At 45.2% G+C, this 12,584-nt stretch overlaps 1 protein-coding gene across 3 annotated transcripts in view; it reads right to left on the reverse strand.

Moving 5' to 3' along the window:
• The window catches only part of COL20A1 (collagen type XX alpha 1 chain), a 172,357-nt gene that overhangs the window by 123,321 nt on the left and 36,452 nt on the right, over positions 1-12,584 (reverse strand). For all 3 annotated transcript variants that reach the window (XR_008320737.1, XM_053313548.1, XM_053313549.1), the window contains exons 10-13: positions 11,263-11,427; positions 8,020-8,192; positions 4,693-4,822; positions 2,536-2,681 (exon numbers count right to left, since the gene is read on the reverse strand). Coding sequence is in view for 2 of the 3 variants with exons in the window: in XM_053313548.1 (XP_053169523.1) it covers positions 2,536-2,681; positions 4,693-4,822; positions 8,020-8,192; positions 11,263-11,427 (614 nt within the window). In the remaining variant the exon portion in view is untranslated. The remainder of the gene's footprint in view (positions 1-2,535; positions 2,682-4,692; positions 4,823-8,019; positions 8,193-11,262; positions 11,428-12,584) is intronic.

Consider the following 12,584-nt stretch of genomic DNA (forward strand, 5'->3'; position numbering starts at 1 on the left):
TTTCAAGCTTGAAACAAAATGACCCTGTTTTGAGCGCAAAATTTTGAGTGTTTTGAACTCCATTTTGGAGGGCTGTTTTCCCCTTGCTAATTGGTTTTCTGGCACTGGCTTCAGATGGGCTTGCAATCTCTTTGCTTCTTGGTTGGCTTGTTATGATCCACATTAAGTGTTGTCATGGACAACTGTGCCCCCATTGGCTGGGGGAAGGGAGGGGGAGGCCAAAGGTGCAAGTTTTAAATGCATTTAAGGGCCTGGGAAGCAGAGAGCCTCTTGAAAAGGAAAGATACATCAGGAGAGGAAGGACAGAAACTGAAGTAGCACAGCAGCAGAGGAAAGCAGAGTTGTGGTGTGGCCCTGCCTGGCACAGTGGAGAGAGACCATGACCAAATTCACATGTAATGCAAAACTGAAGTTGAAGGTGCCAGTGACTTAATTGGCACAAGTTACTCTCACCCATCATGCTCTATCACCCAACACACTTGGGTGTCCCTAGGAACTACCCATGGGGAACAATGGGGTGTTTTAATTTCCCCATTATTCTCTATGGCCAAAACACACAAAACAGACTAAAAATGTTTTGAGTGTTTCGACGAAACATTCCGGGTGTTTTGATAATACATTTTGAGCATTTTGCATTTTGTCTCAAGTCCGAAACAAAACACAAATTCCATTTTGTGCACATCCCTACGGGCAACCTTCCCTCCTCCTTGCCAGAGAACCAGAGGAGAGCTGGTCTGGTGGTAGCAAGCATGACTTGTCCCCTTATAGCTAAACAGGGTCCGCCCTGGTTGCATATGAATGGGAGACTAGAAGTGTGAGCACTGTAAGATATTCTCCTCAGGGGATGGAGCCACTCTGGGAAGAGCAGAAGGAAGATTTCAAGTTCCCTCCCTGGCGGCTTCTCCAAGATAGGGCTGAGAGAGATTCCTGCCTGCAACCTTGGAGAAGCCACTGCCAGTCTGTGAAGATAATACTGAGCTAGACAGACCAATGGTCTGACTCAGTATATGGCAGCTTCCTATGTTCCTATGCCCCTGTGCTACTTGCAAAGCTTGCAAGGGTTAGTTTTGAAAGGGGCTTGGCCCCCTCCAGGCATCTGGGGTAAGACATCGTTTTGCACCTCACCTCAGGCACTGCTTTACCTTGGGCTGCCTTTGGGTGACTTGCATGTGGAAAGGGACCAACACAGATCAAACAAGAAATGAAAACTCCGTATCATCTCAAAGGCAGCTCTTTGTAAAGGAGTCTGTTCACACATTCAGCTGCCTGTCACCTAGTACTGAATAATGAAGTGACAATAAATCTAGCATGGTATTGTATGTGTAAACCGGCCCTGAGAGATCTCAAGCTCTGTTCTTTTCTTTTACTTGTGTAAATGATTATTAAGTATCCTGATGTTCATATTTTACCCACACCTCAGGTAATGTTCTCCATATAATGATTGCAATGAATTGTTTGCATATGGCATTGTTACATAGGGACATAGGAAGGTGCCTTTTACTGAGTCAGACCACTGGTCCATCTAGCTCAGTATTATTATTATTATTATTTACTACTACTACTACTACTACTACTACTAGTAGTAGTAGTAGTAGTAGTAATAATAATAATAATAATAATAATAATTCAATTTCTATACCGCCCTTCCAAAAATCACTCAGGGCAGTTCACACAGAGAAATAATAAATAAATAAGATGGATCCCTGTCCCCAAAGGGCTCACAATCTGAAAAGAAACATAAGATGGACACCAGCAACAGTCACTGGAGGTCCTGTGCTGGGGGTGGATAGGGCCAGTTACTCTCCCCCTGCTAAATAAAGAGAATCACCACGTCAAAAGGTGCCTCTTTGCCAAGTTAGCAGTCTACATAGCCTGGCAGTGGCTTCTCCAAGGTTGCAGGCAGGAGTCTCTCTCAGCCCTGTCTTGGAGATGTCAGGGAGGGAACGTTGAACCTTCTCTTCCTAGAGCGGTTCCATCTCCTTAGGGGAACATCTTACAGTTCTCAAATGTATTCTCCCATTCAAATGTAACCAGAGCAGCCCCTGCTTAGCTAAGGGGACAAGTCATGCTTGCTACCACAACACCAGCTCTCCTCATTCCATCACAATCATGCTTAGCTGAAGGAACAGCTTCTCTAGTTTCACCACAGTTGCTTGAGTGATGCATATTTGGACTGGTCTTCTGAGAAAGCAAGTTCCCTGCCATTCCATGCATATGAGACTCCAGAAAGGAACACCACATGTCCCCATCCAACCCCACTTCTCATCCTGCTTGTTCCATCTCTGCTTGGTTTTCTCCCTCTCCCCACACCAGCAGCCCAGATCAGGAGCCAGAAAAAACATGCAGGCATTTGTGTGGTACAGTCCTCTCGTGGAATTGTCATAACTCTGAATGCATGGGTGGGCTCGCTTCTTTAAAATCACATCAAAATCCCATGTTACTTGGACAGTGCTCTTGCTTCGCCTTTGAATATATTAGAAACCTGCCTCCCCCAAAAGAAGAGTTGTGGTTACTGACAAATAAATATGTTTTTACCTCTCTAGTCTCATCATCTGCTCCACTGGGTGCTGAGGAACAGAGAACGAGGTACTGAGTAGCACCATCTGCTGGCTGCCAAGTCAGTCTCAGGCTGTTGTGGCTGATTTCCGAAACTCGGAGGGAACCAGGTGCAGCAAGAGGCACTTCAGGGACAAAACATGAAAGAGAAATGTTCAAAAGGAAACCGTTTCCCAAACTCAACAGCACTTTAAAGTTCAAGGTTATTTTAAAGCACTGTGTCTTCGGCAAAACTGTGTGTACTCTGGTCCAAAAAATTTTAAAATAATATCTGCTCCAGTAAAATGTAGCTTCTGTGAGAATATGCATATTAATTTTTTTGTTTGTTTGATTAGTATATTTGCATACAGACTCAAACTCACACCTCTGGGCAGTTTACAATAAACATAAAACAAATTAAAACAGATATTAAAAACAGTTTGGAATTCTAATTAAAAAGCTTGGGTGAATTAATGCATCTTAGACTTTTTGAAAGCTGTCAGAGATGGGGAGGCTCTTCTTTAGGCAGGGAGCCCATTCCAAGTCTCAGGGTGGCAACACAAAGTTCGTCCCTGAGTAGCCACCAGATGAACTGGTGGCAACTGCAGATGGACCTTAATGGATTATCTCAACGGGTGGTGAGACTCATTAAGCAGATTGTGCCAATTAGCTCCTGCTAATTGAGCAAAGAAGCACCTTTTCAAATAAGAGAATAATAAATAGAAATAGAAATAAACATAAATATAAGAGAAAGCACCTTTCTCTTATATTTAGCAAAGGAAGATCAACTGTCCCTGTTCACCCAGCAGAACACACACGCCCAGTTGCCGTTGCTTCTGGTCGCTTTCCCCGCAGAAGCACTACTGTATATTTCCTGGCACTCCATGCACACCTCCCTGTGCAGCTTCCCAGGTGTTATTGGGGCTACCTGCAACTCCACTTCCCTTCAAAGGCCCTCCCTGGTGCTGTGCTCAGCTCTGTTCTGTGTGGAGGTGAGCCATAGGAACAGTTGTTCTACAGAGGTCAAGATGATGTCCACATTATTCGGCTTTGAATATTCAGAGCTGAATAATTGCATGTGGTCAATGGAACAGGGTCAATGAGAGAAGGTGAGGGGATGGGCTCCGGTGTGCAGGGATCCCAACCCACTTTCCATTCCCATGAGTTTTGCCTCACCTGGCCTGCTGCTGCTCTCCAGCTCCTCTCTGCCCTTCTTTTTGCTTCCCTCCACCTTCTGGCCTGGCCCAAACCCCTGATGCAAATGCCCTGCCTCCCTCACCTATGTTGGCCTTCCCCATCTCCCTGCTGCCCAGAAAGTAAGGCAGCAGGGATTTTAAAGTACAGGTCGGTGGGAGGTGGTGGCAGTGGCAGAGAGTGAGTTTTCAAGAGAGACAACTTTTGTTGCCATTTCCTAGCTGGCTGGCTTTCTCTCTCCTACCCCACACCCCAGAACCTTCTCCCAACAGGCTTTTGTGTGATGAAATGGAGCAAAGTGCACAAACCTGTGGAAGAAGGTGTGGGGGAGGGGGACAGGTAGGGATGTGCACGAACTGGTCCGGCGGCCATTCTAAAGGCCTCTGAACCGGTTTGAAGGTGGCACCGGCTTGAAGGTTCGACGCAAGGGGGTGCCTCTTTAAGGGCAGGGGAGGGTGCACTTACCCCTCCTGCTGCTACCCCCCGCCCCCTGCGGTGCACCATTTTTAGGGAAATCCATGGGGCAGCAGCGTACCTCCGTGCTGCCCCTTTCCCCATTCTGGGCCGGAAGTATTGCCTGCACGTACTTCTGGCTGATATAAGGTGCACTGCCGTATAATCCTAGTGTTTGGCAGGAATGGCCAGTGCAGGTGCCGCTGGAGGGGCGGTGAGAGGCACCTCCACACTCCCTGCAGTGGCGGATCAGCTCCACCGCTCACCTGACGTCCGTAAATCCCATCCCCCACTAGTGGCCAGGTGAGTGGTAGAGTCGATCCACTGCCGCAGGAAGTGCATACTGCCACTCGGAGTAGTTTGCAGCTGCAGCAGGAACCGAGGTAATCACTTATTGATTTGTGCTTAAAGGTGCTTCTCCCCCTGCCCCCTGCTGACAGCACCCACATCGGCCGCTCCTGGTGCTTGGACACAAGCACACTGAACACCAACTGTTCACGCCCAACTTACATGTCGATGTGATCCCTCTGAGTCCATCTCCAACAGCGTTCTCATAAATCGGAAACACTGAAACCAAGTATTCTGTGTGCGGAGTTAAGTTGAGGAGCTGCGCAGAGAAGGCTGTCCCTTCTAAGACCACCTACAAAGATACAAGCGAGTTGCAATGAGCCCCACTGTGTCTCAAGGTCTGCTGAGAGCTGCATATTGCCGTCGCCTTGTAACAGATCTTGCACCAAGTAAGCAGATCTTGGTCTCATTGATGCCTGGATGGGAGACCACTAGAGGACCCTGCATATGGAACCTTGGGTTCCAGGGAAGAAAAATGGAATGCAAAAATAGGCTGGCATCCAGATTAATACTGTGCTCTGTCAAACATGTGCACCAGCTAGCTCTACTTATTTGGGAAGATATGTTCCAGATGAGAGTTATGCTGGTGCAACGGGGTGTGCTTACACAACCTGTGGTCTACCTCGTCGGGGGCGTAGCAAGGTTGGAGGGGGCCCAGAGACAAGATTTTAAAATGGGCCCCTCGCTGATACACACACACAAACACACTTCACAATATATAGTACACTCACACTCACATCCCCATTATGAATACGGTGAAAATCTAGTACACATTGAATCTAGTTTTTTTACTCTCTGCTCCTGCTGATCTCCAAGAGACTCAACATAATTCATAGGGGTGCAACATGGGCAGGTGGGGAGTCATGTGATGTGCCTCTGGGGGGCCCCTCGAGCAGTGGGGCCCCAAGATGACTGCCTCCCCTTGCCTAATGGTAGTTACGCCTCTGTACCTCGTGCTCCTGCTGTGAAACTTCTTCCTCCGTCCATGAGTCCTTTCTCACGATCCGGGACCCAGGCAGGAGGCTACAGAAGCTTACCTCCCCCATAGACAGCCATTTCCCGGTCTCTCTGCACTCGGATCGTGCACCCAGACTATCCGCTGTTCCCTCAAGCAATGCGACGTTGCATCCTGGCCCCCAGAAATCCCACAATGCACCACACAAGTGGTGTGTGGTGCATTGTGGGTACCCTCCCCAAAGACGGGCAGGTGCCCCTCAGTGTTTTGGCGCCCGCTGAAAGCAGCCAGCGCTAACACATGGTCAGTTAAACAGGGTTAAGGGCACGCCCACTCCCTTAACCTCGTTTAACAGCCGGACTTCATAGCCGGGTCTGCCACCGAGGCGCTGCCAGGAGCTCAGTGCCTCCAGGTGGTTCTCACAGGTCACCAAGCCTCGGCTGGCTGCTCGTGAGAACAGCCTCCACATATGCTGCAGGGGATTTCATTTTATTTATTGTATTTTTATTGTCCAACTTCCATACCATCTGTCATAAGACATCCCAAGGTGGTTTGCAAAAATCAAAACCTTAAAATCAGTTAAAACAATAGAAACACTGGTGGGGGGGGCATAAAAAGAGGAGAATAGAAGAGGAGATGAGAGACCCAGCAGCCCCTAAGGTGTAAAAGCCTGAACAAATAAAAAGATCTTTAGCTGTTTTTTAAAAACAGTCGTAGGTGTCAAGGAGTGGACACTCACCGGGAGAGCATTCCAGTGCCTGGGGACAGCAGCAGAGAAGGCCCTGTCCCACATGCATGATAACTGAGCCTCTCTCTGTGTGAGCACACAGAGCAAAGCCCTCTCTGATCACCTTGTTGGGTGGGCAGAAAACCTTGGCAGTTCTTCAGATATCCTGGTCCCAAACCATTAAGGGTTTGAATGACACAAAGATATCACGGTTACATCAGTGCAACACTTGTGCAAGCACAAAGATATCATGGTTACATCAGTGCAACACTTGTGCAAGCCAACCAAGAGTGCAAGAGATTACACAACGTGTGGCTGGATCAGTGGATGAAGTATCATCTGGACCAGCCCAATGTTGCTGGACATGTTTAACGGTTTAGTCTCAGCTCATGTCGGGCAATTATAGGGCCCAAAAGATTACCTCAGTGCTCCAGAAGCATCCCCCAGAATCTTCTGCAATGCAGAAAGTTATTTTACGTTATTTATTCCTGTAAGAGATGATAGCCTGCTCTAAAAGACGTAAATGCTTCCAGAGTGACTCACATACTTAAAAAGAAGAATGCAAAGGAATAAAAACAGCACAAAACCTGAATGACAGTAAAACAACAAAGCACAGCAGAAAAGAACAGCAGAGGAGGAGGGGGAGGAGGAAGAAGAAGAAGAAGAAAATCTGTATAGTGTTTTGTGGTTTTTCAAATTGTTTTAATGTTTGTTTTAATCTGTGGGTTTTATTTTAGAAATGAGTTTGGGGAAGTAAATAAATATGCTAAATAAATAAATGATTCCAAAGGCCTTGGAAGTCATAAATACTTTTCCCTGATGAAAGGAACACATTCATGTAGCCGCCAGGTGAATCTCCCTGGGGGAGCATTCATACTTGGGATGTGGGAGGTGAAAAGGCCCTTTCCCCACTTGCCACCTGCCTGACCTCAGAAGGTGTGGAAACTTAGAGGAGAGCCTCTGATGACAACTGCAGTGTCGGGGCAGGGCGAGGAGAGATGAGGAGGCAAGTCCATCAGGTGCCAAGGTCCTCAGCCATGCAAGGCTTTAAAAGGAAGCATGAGTTCAGGGGTGTAGCAACTGTTGAGCAAGGGGGACAATTGTCCCCAGGCCCCAAGTGTCTGGGAGTCCTCGAGGCTCCCCCTTTCCCTTGGCCAGAGTGCAAGCTACACCCCTCTCCTCTCTCCCTGGGCATTGCCCCCTCCCCTGCATTTGAAATCAGATGCAAGGGGGCGGGGCCCGTGCAGAGAATGGGACTGTCATAGCCCCTGCAGAGTTTCATTTCCACTGTCAGCGGTTGGTGGAACTGCTGAAAGGGAATGCCCTTCCAGGAAAAGGAGCTGCTTTCAACAATTCCAACAACTGCTGACAGGGGAAATGAAACTATGTGGGGGCTGTAACAGCCCCGTTCTCTGCACTGGCCCCGCCCCCTTGCATCTGACATCAGAAGCAGGGGGCATGGCTTGGGACATGTGCTTTGAGTGGGTGAAAGAACACCAGACTTTTTCCCTCAGCCCCCACAAAGCTCCCTCTGCCTCTGCACCAGCTGTTTGAATTGTGCTCAGATATAATCTGGGAGGCTATTTCAACACTGGTGTGAAATGATCCCAAAGCTCACTTAATCACCACAGCAAGTCAACGGATCGTCAAACCTTCGAAAACCACAGCTATAGAGTCAAAGTTCTTGTAGTTTCTGGTCACCACTGGGCTAATTCAACCAAGTTTATGCCATCAAACATCAATCAATCAATTTTATTATTACAGCCTTAAGCCAACCAGGTACGCCATCAAACATGAGACCACTTACCTCTTTGGGAATCCCACCCCTAGATGGGTAGTAAACAACCCTGTATTTTTTGGGCAGTATCAGAGGAGGGTTCCAGATGAGGCGCAAACTTCTGGAAGTCACCTCTTTAACCACAAGATTGGTGGGGCTCAGATGGTCGCCAATATTCACTGGAGTAGTATTTACTGTGTCACCTGTGAAAAGTAATGTGGACAATGGTTACATTTGGGGAGACCCACGTTCAAGTCCTTGCAGGGGCATGAAGCTTTCTAGTTAAGTGTCATGGTTTCTTAGCCTAACCTACCTTGCAGATTTTATTATTTATTATTTATTTATTTAAAATATTTATACCCCGGCCCTCTAGTACACTACTGTTCGGGGCGGCTCACAACAATAAGATAGGCACAGATACAATAGAAGTAATAAAATTACCTGAAATTTTTTTAATGTCAGATTAAAAACCACAATTATTAGGTTAAAATTAAAACTGAAAATTATAAAAAGCTAAAGAAGCTAAAGAACCTACCAGACATAACCAAATAATAATGGAGCATTAAAAAGCCTCCTTGAAAAGATGTGTTTCAAGATGTTTTTTAAAAACACTGAGGGAGGGAGCATGGCGGAGCTCTTCAGAGAGGGCGTTCCAAAGCCAAGGGGCCACAACCAAAAAGGCCCTGTCTCTAGTCACCACCAAACAGATCTCTGTTAGTGGCGGGGTCATGAGCAGAGCCTGAGATTATGAGCGGAGGGCCCTGGCAGATTGATATGGGCAAATGTGGTCCAACAGGTACCCCGGCCCCAAGCTGTGTAGGTCTTTAAAGGTCAATACCAGCACCTGGTTTTATGTGAGGACAAACAGTTGGAGACAGCTTATGTAGAACATTCTTGGACACTTGGAGGAAGAGTGGAATAGAAATGTCATAAACAAATAAGATACATGTAAACATCTGCCTACCTAATTAACCCCAGCTTCCAGGTGCCGCTATAGCAAAACTGTTCTAAAAATATGAAGAAACCCAACAAGTTTTCCAAATTGAAAACATGCCAATTTAAAATTGGATTAAAAAACCAAAAAAGAACTGTAGAATTTTTTTTACAGATGGGGTTTTGCTGTTCTGGCTCTAAATTAGACTCCTTTGGTTTTGGTTTTGCAAAATTGAGTTTCATCTCTGGAAACTGACTTCTGCAGAACCAAAACGTGCCATCAAAGTCAGACATCAACCTTAAAAAATGCACAAAACTTCAAACTTATAATAAATAAATAAATTCATATTTTGAATTCTAAACAAAATATCTTAGCGAGCGCCTTCTTCTGCACAATCCCCACCACACATTGAGGTCATCTGAGGAGGTCCGTCTTCAGTTACCAACACCACGTCTGGTGGTGACTCAGAGGCGGGCCTTCTCTGTAGCTGCTCCTGGGCTGTAGAATGCATTCCCGACAGAAATCCGTAATCTGAGTTCATTATTGGCCGTAATCTGAGCCCTTAAAACCTATCTTTTTGGCCTGGCTTTTCAGGGTTTTTAAACTATAAAGGTTTGGCCTGTTTTCCCAGGGTTTTAAAAACTGTTTTAATTGTTTTAATAATGGTTTTATGTTGTTTTTACAGTTTTCAATTTTAATAGTTAATTGATTTTAGTTTTGTTTTGATGTAAACTGCACGGAGCCATTTTGGAAGGGCGGTGTAGCAATCAATTAAATTGAATAAATGAATGAATGAATGAAATAAAACAATGAATTTTAGGACTTTGCAGTTGTGTCACTCTGACAGGCACGTCAGACCTGATATGCCCTCTGTTGAGCATTATCCAAAGGAATTCTGCCATGACAGAAGGGACCCTTGACAGTTGGAATATGTAGCATTGATGGCTCAGAGAAGTTCCCTGGCTATATGGAGGTGTTTTTATACTGGGGAGGAGAGATTATACCGGCAGCTTTCAAGTTGTTCGTAGCCAAAGCTAGGGGTCAGCTATTGTATGGTGCGCAATTGAGATCCTATCCTTCCTATAAACCCCTGGAAGCTGTACAAAATAAATTTCTTACGGCAATCCTGAGAGTACCCAGATGTGCTTCTTCTGTGATGTTGAGAGTTGATCTGGGTATTCTGAGAATTGAGGCCAGAGCTTAGATGCTGATCCTAGCGTTTTGGCTTAGGAGAAACATCTTTCCTCAAGGATGGATCTCGGTGATTTTGGCTGGTGGTTTTCAGTCCTCAGGGGCCCAGGCAATTCATGCTAAAATTCTTTCACTGGGATTTCCCATGGATTATCTGGTTTCGCTGCACTATAATCAAGCTCTACTGGCCTTGAAGCAGAGAATCCTGGATATTGAAAATCAACACCAGCTCTCTGCGATCCCTGAATGCTCAAGGAGGAGGTTGGGTTTATGTTAGGGGTCCCACTGCTTATTTGTATACCTTAGAGAACCCACGCTATCTGAGGGCTTTTTTTAGAGCAAGGTATGATAAGCCCCCATCGGCTGTGCTTGCAGGGAGAATAAAGAGAATACCTAGGGGAGATAGAATCTGCCTTTGTGGCTATGGGGAGATTGAATCCATCCAACATGTATTGCTCCACTGCCTGTTTTACAGAGAGCTAAGATGCTCCTTGATATCTCCCTGTCTGGCACCTTTTCTAGGATGCTCAGAAGATTTTTGTGTTTCTTATCTTTTGGCAAATCAGTTTCTACCTGTTACATATAAGGTGACGAAGTTTTGCTCTAATGTTATGTGGTTACGTCAGCATTTTATTTCATGTGTATGTTCTCTCTGAACTTTTAGTCTTATATTCATACTTTTATTGTTAGCAATTGCTAGTTAAGTTTCTGATTGGCACTGTATGTGGTTGATGTTTTATGACTTTCTAGCAATTGTTAACCTTTTGCAGGATTTTCTGTATTTTATTATCTGTAATTGATTTGTAAGCTGACCATGGGTCGTAAAATAAACAAATAAACAAACAGTTGGAACTCCACCTATAATCTCACCTGTCGTGGCAGAACTCTGTTGAATTCATGCCTGTCTGACTCAAGCTAAATGACCAGCAGCACACCACCTCTCAGCTGAGATGCAGTGCACTGGAGATTTAACTTTCAAGTGGCCACCCAGGCGGCTCTCAGCTGAAAGGTGCCACACACAGGCCATTTGAAAGTTAAATGACGAGCAGCACAGCATTTCTTAGCTGAGAGGTGCTGAGCTGACCATTTCATTTTCAAATGGCTCATATGGTGCCTCTTGGCTAAACAAGGGGTGGCGCTCACATCACCTGTGTCCTCATCCTTGTTCTTCTCCTTGATCCAGGCACACAAGACCCGGGTAAGCCGGCCCACCAGAGAACTGAGCAAGGGGAAATCCAGCACATTGTACACAGTTAGCTCCAACGGTTCTGAGGCAACCTGGCGCAACTCTGACTCGTCTGCATTTTTCACCCCTGGAAAAGAATGAATGGAGAGATCTGAGACGTGTGCGTAAAACACAGGATGTAGAAGATGGACAAGTCATGGGAAATGTGCTGTAGCAGACTAGCTAGTGGTCAGCCATGAATTCAGAAATCCCCAGTATGGATCTTGCCTCTGCCAGGGACTCACTTGTTGGCGTTAGGCATGCTGGAATCTCTCACCTGAGGCCCCCATTAGCAATATGAAGAGAACAATACTGACTTACTTCACAGGGATGTTGTAAGCTGACAACAATATAGTAAAAAAAAAAAAAATCAAAAATAACGTGCACACTGCTGGTTATGAAAAAAAGAAAACTGATATAAAACTAAAACATCACGGATTGAACTGTAACCTGGAAACCTATGTAGTCAATATATAAAAAACAATGAGATTGTTCCCATTAACAAAATGCACATACCATTTATCTACTGGATAGAATTGCTGTATTGAAACCCACATAAAACAGAACAACCAAAATAACATATAACAGCCTGAGTGAATCTTTATACAAGACCTAAATAAGGTCTTGTTTAGGTCTTGTATAAAGTTGATTGTATAAAGTTGATTGTTTAGGTCTTGTATAAAGTTTAGGTCTTGTATAAAGTTGATTCAATACAGCAATTATATCCAGTAGATAAATGGTATGTGCATTTTGTTAATGGGAACAATCTCATTGTTTTTTATATATTGACTACATAGGTTTCCAGGTTACAGTTCAATCCATGACATTTTAGTTCTATATCAGTTTTCTTTTTTTTTTCATAACCAGCAGTGTGCACGTTATTTTTTTGGGGGGGGGTGGTCTCTTGTTTGTGCACCCCGTTTGTTTTTCGACAACAATATAGTGGCTCACAAACTGTGCAATGCAACATGCATAGTGTGACATTAAGAGCACACAGTTGTGCAACCACAAGAATTGTACAAAATACAAAATAGTAATCCCATCATTTCGAATGAGGTTACTCTTGAGTAAATTGTTGTGTGCAGTTGTTGCAGTTGCACAAGAGCATGCTTGCAATGCTGCAATGTGCACATTGTGTTGTGTGGTATGTGGCCCAGTGTATGCAAAGTACTTGGAACAGTCAAATGTGATATAAATGCTAAATATTATCATTTTTCATACCAACTAGAATGGTAGTGGTTAGAG

The sequence above is a fragment of the Hemicordylus capensis genome, chromosome 4, assembly GCF_027244095.1.
Source record: "Hemicordylus capensis ecotype Gifberg chromosome 4, rHemCap1.1.pri, whole genome shotgun sequence".
In the NCBI taxonomy this organism is placed as follows: domain Eukaryota; kingdom Metazoa; phylum Chordata; class Lepidosauria; order Squamata; family Cordylidae; genus Hemicordylus; species Hemicordylus capensis.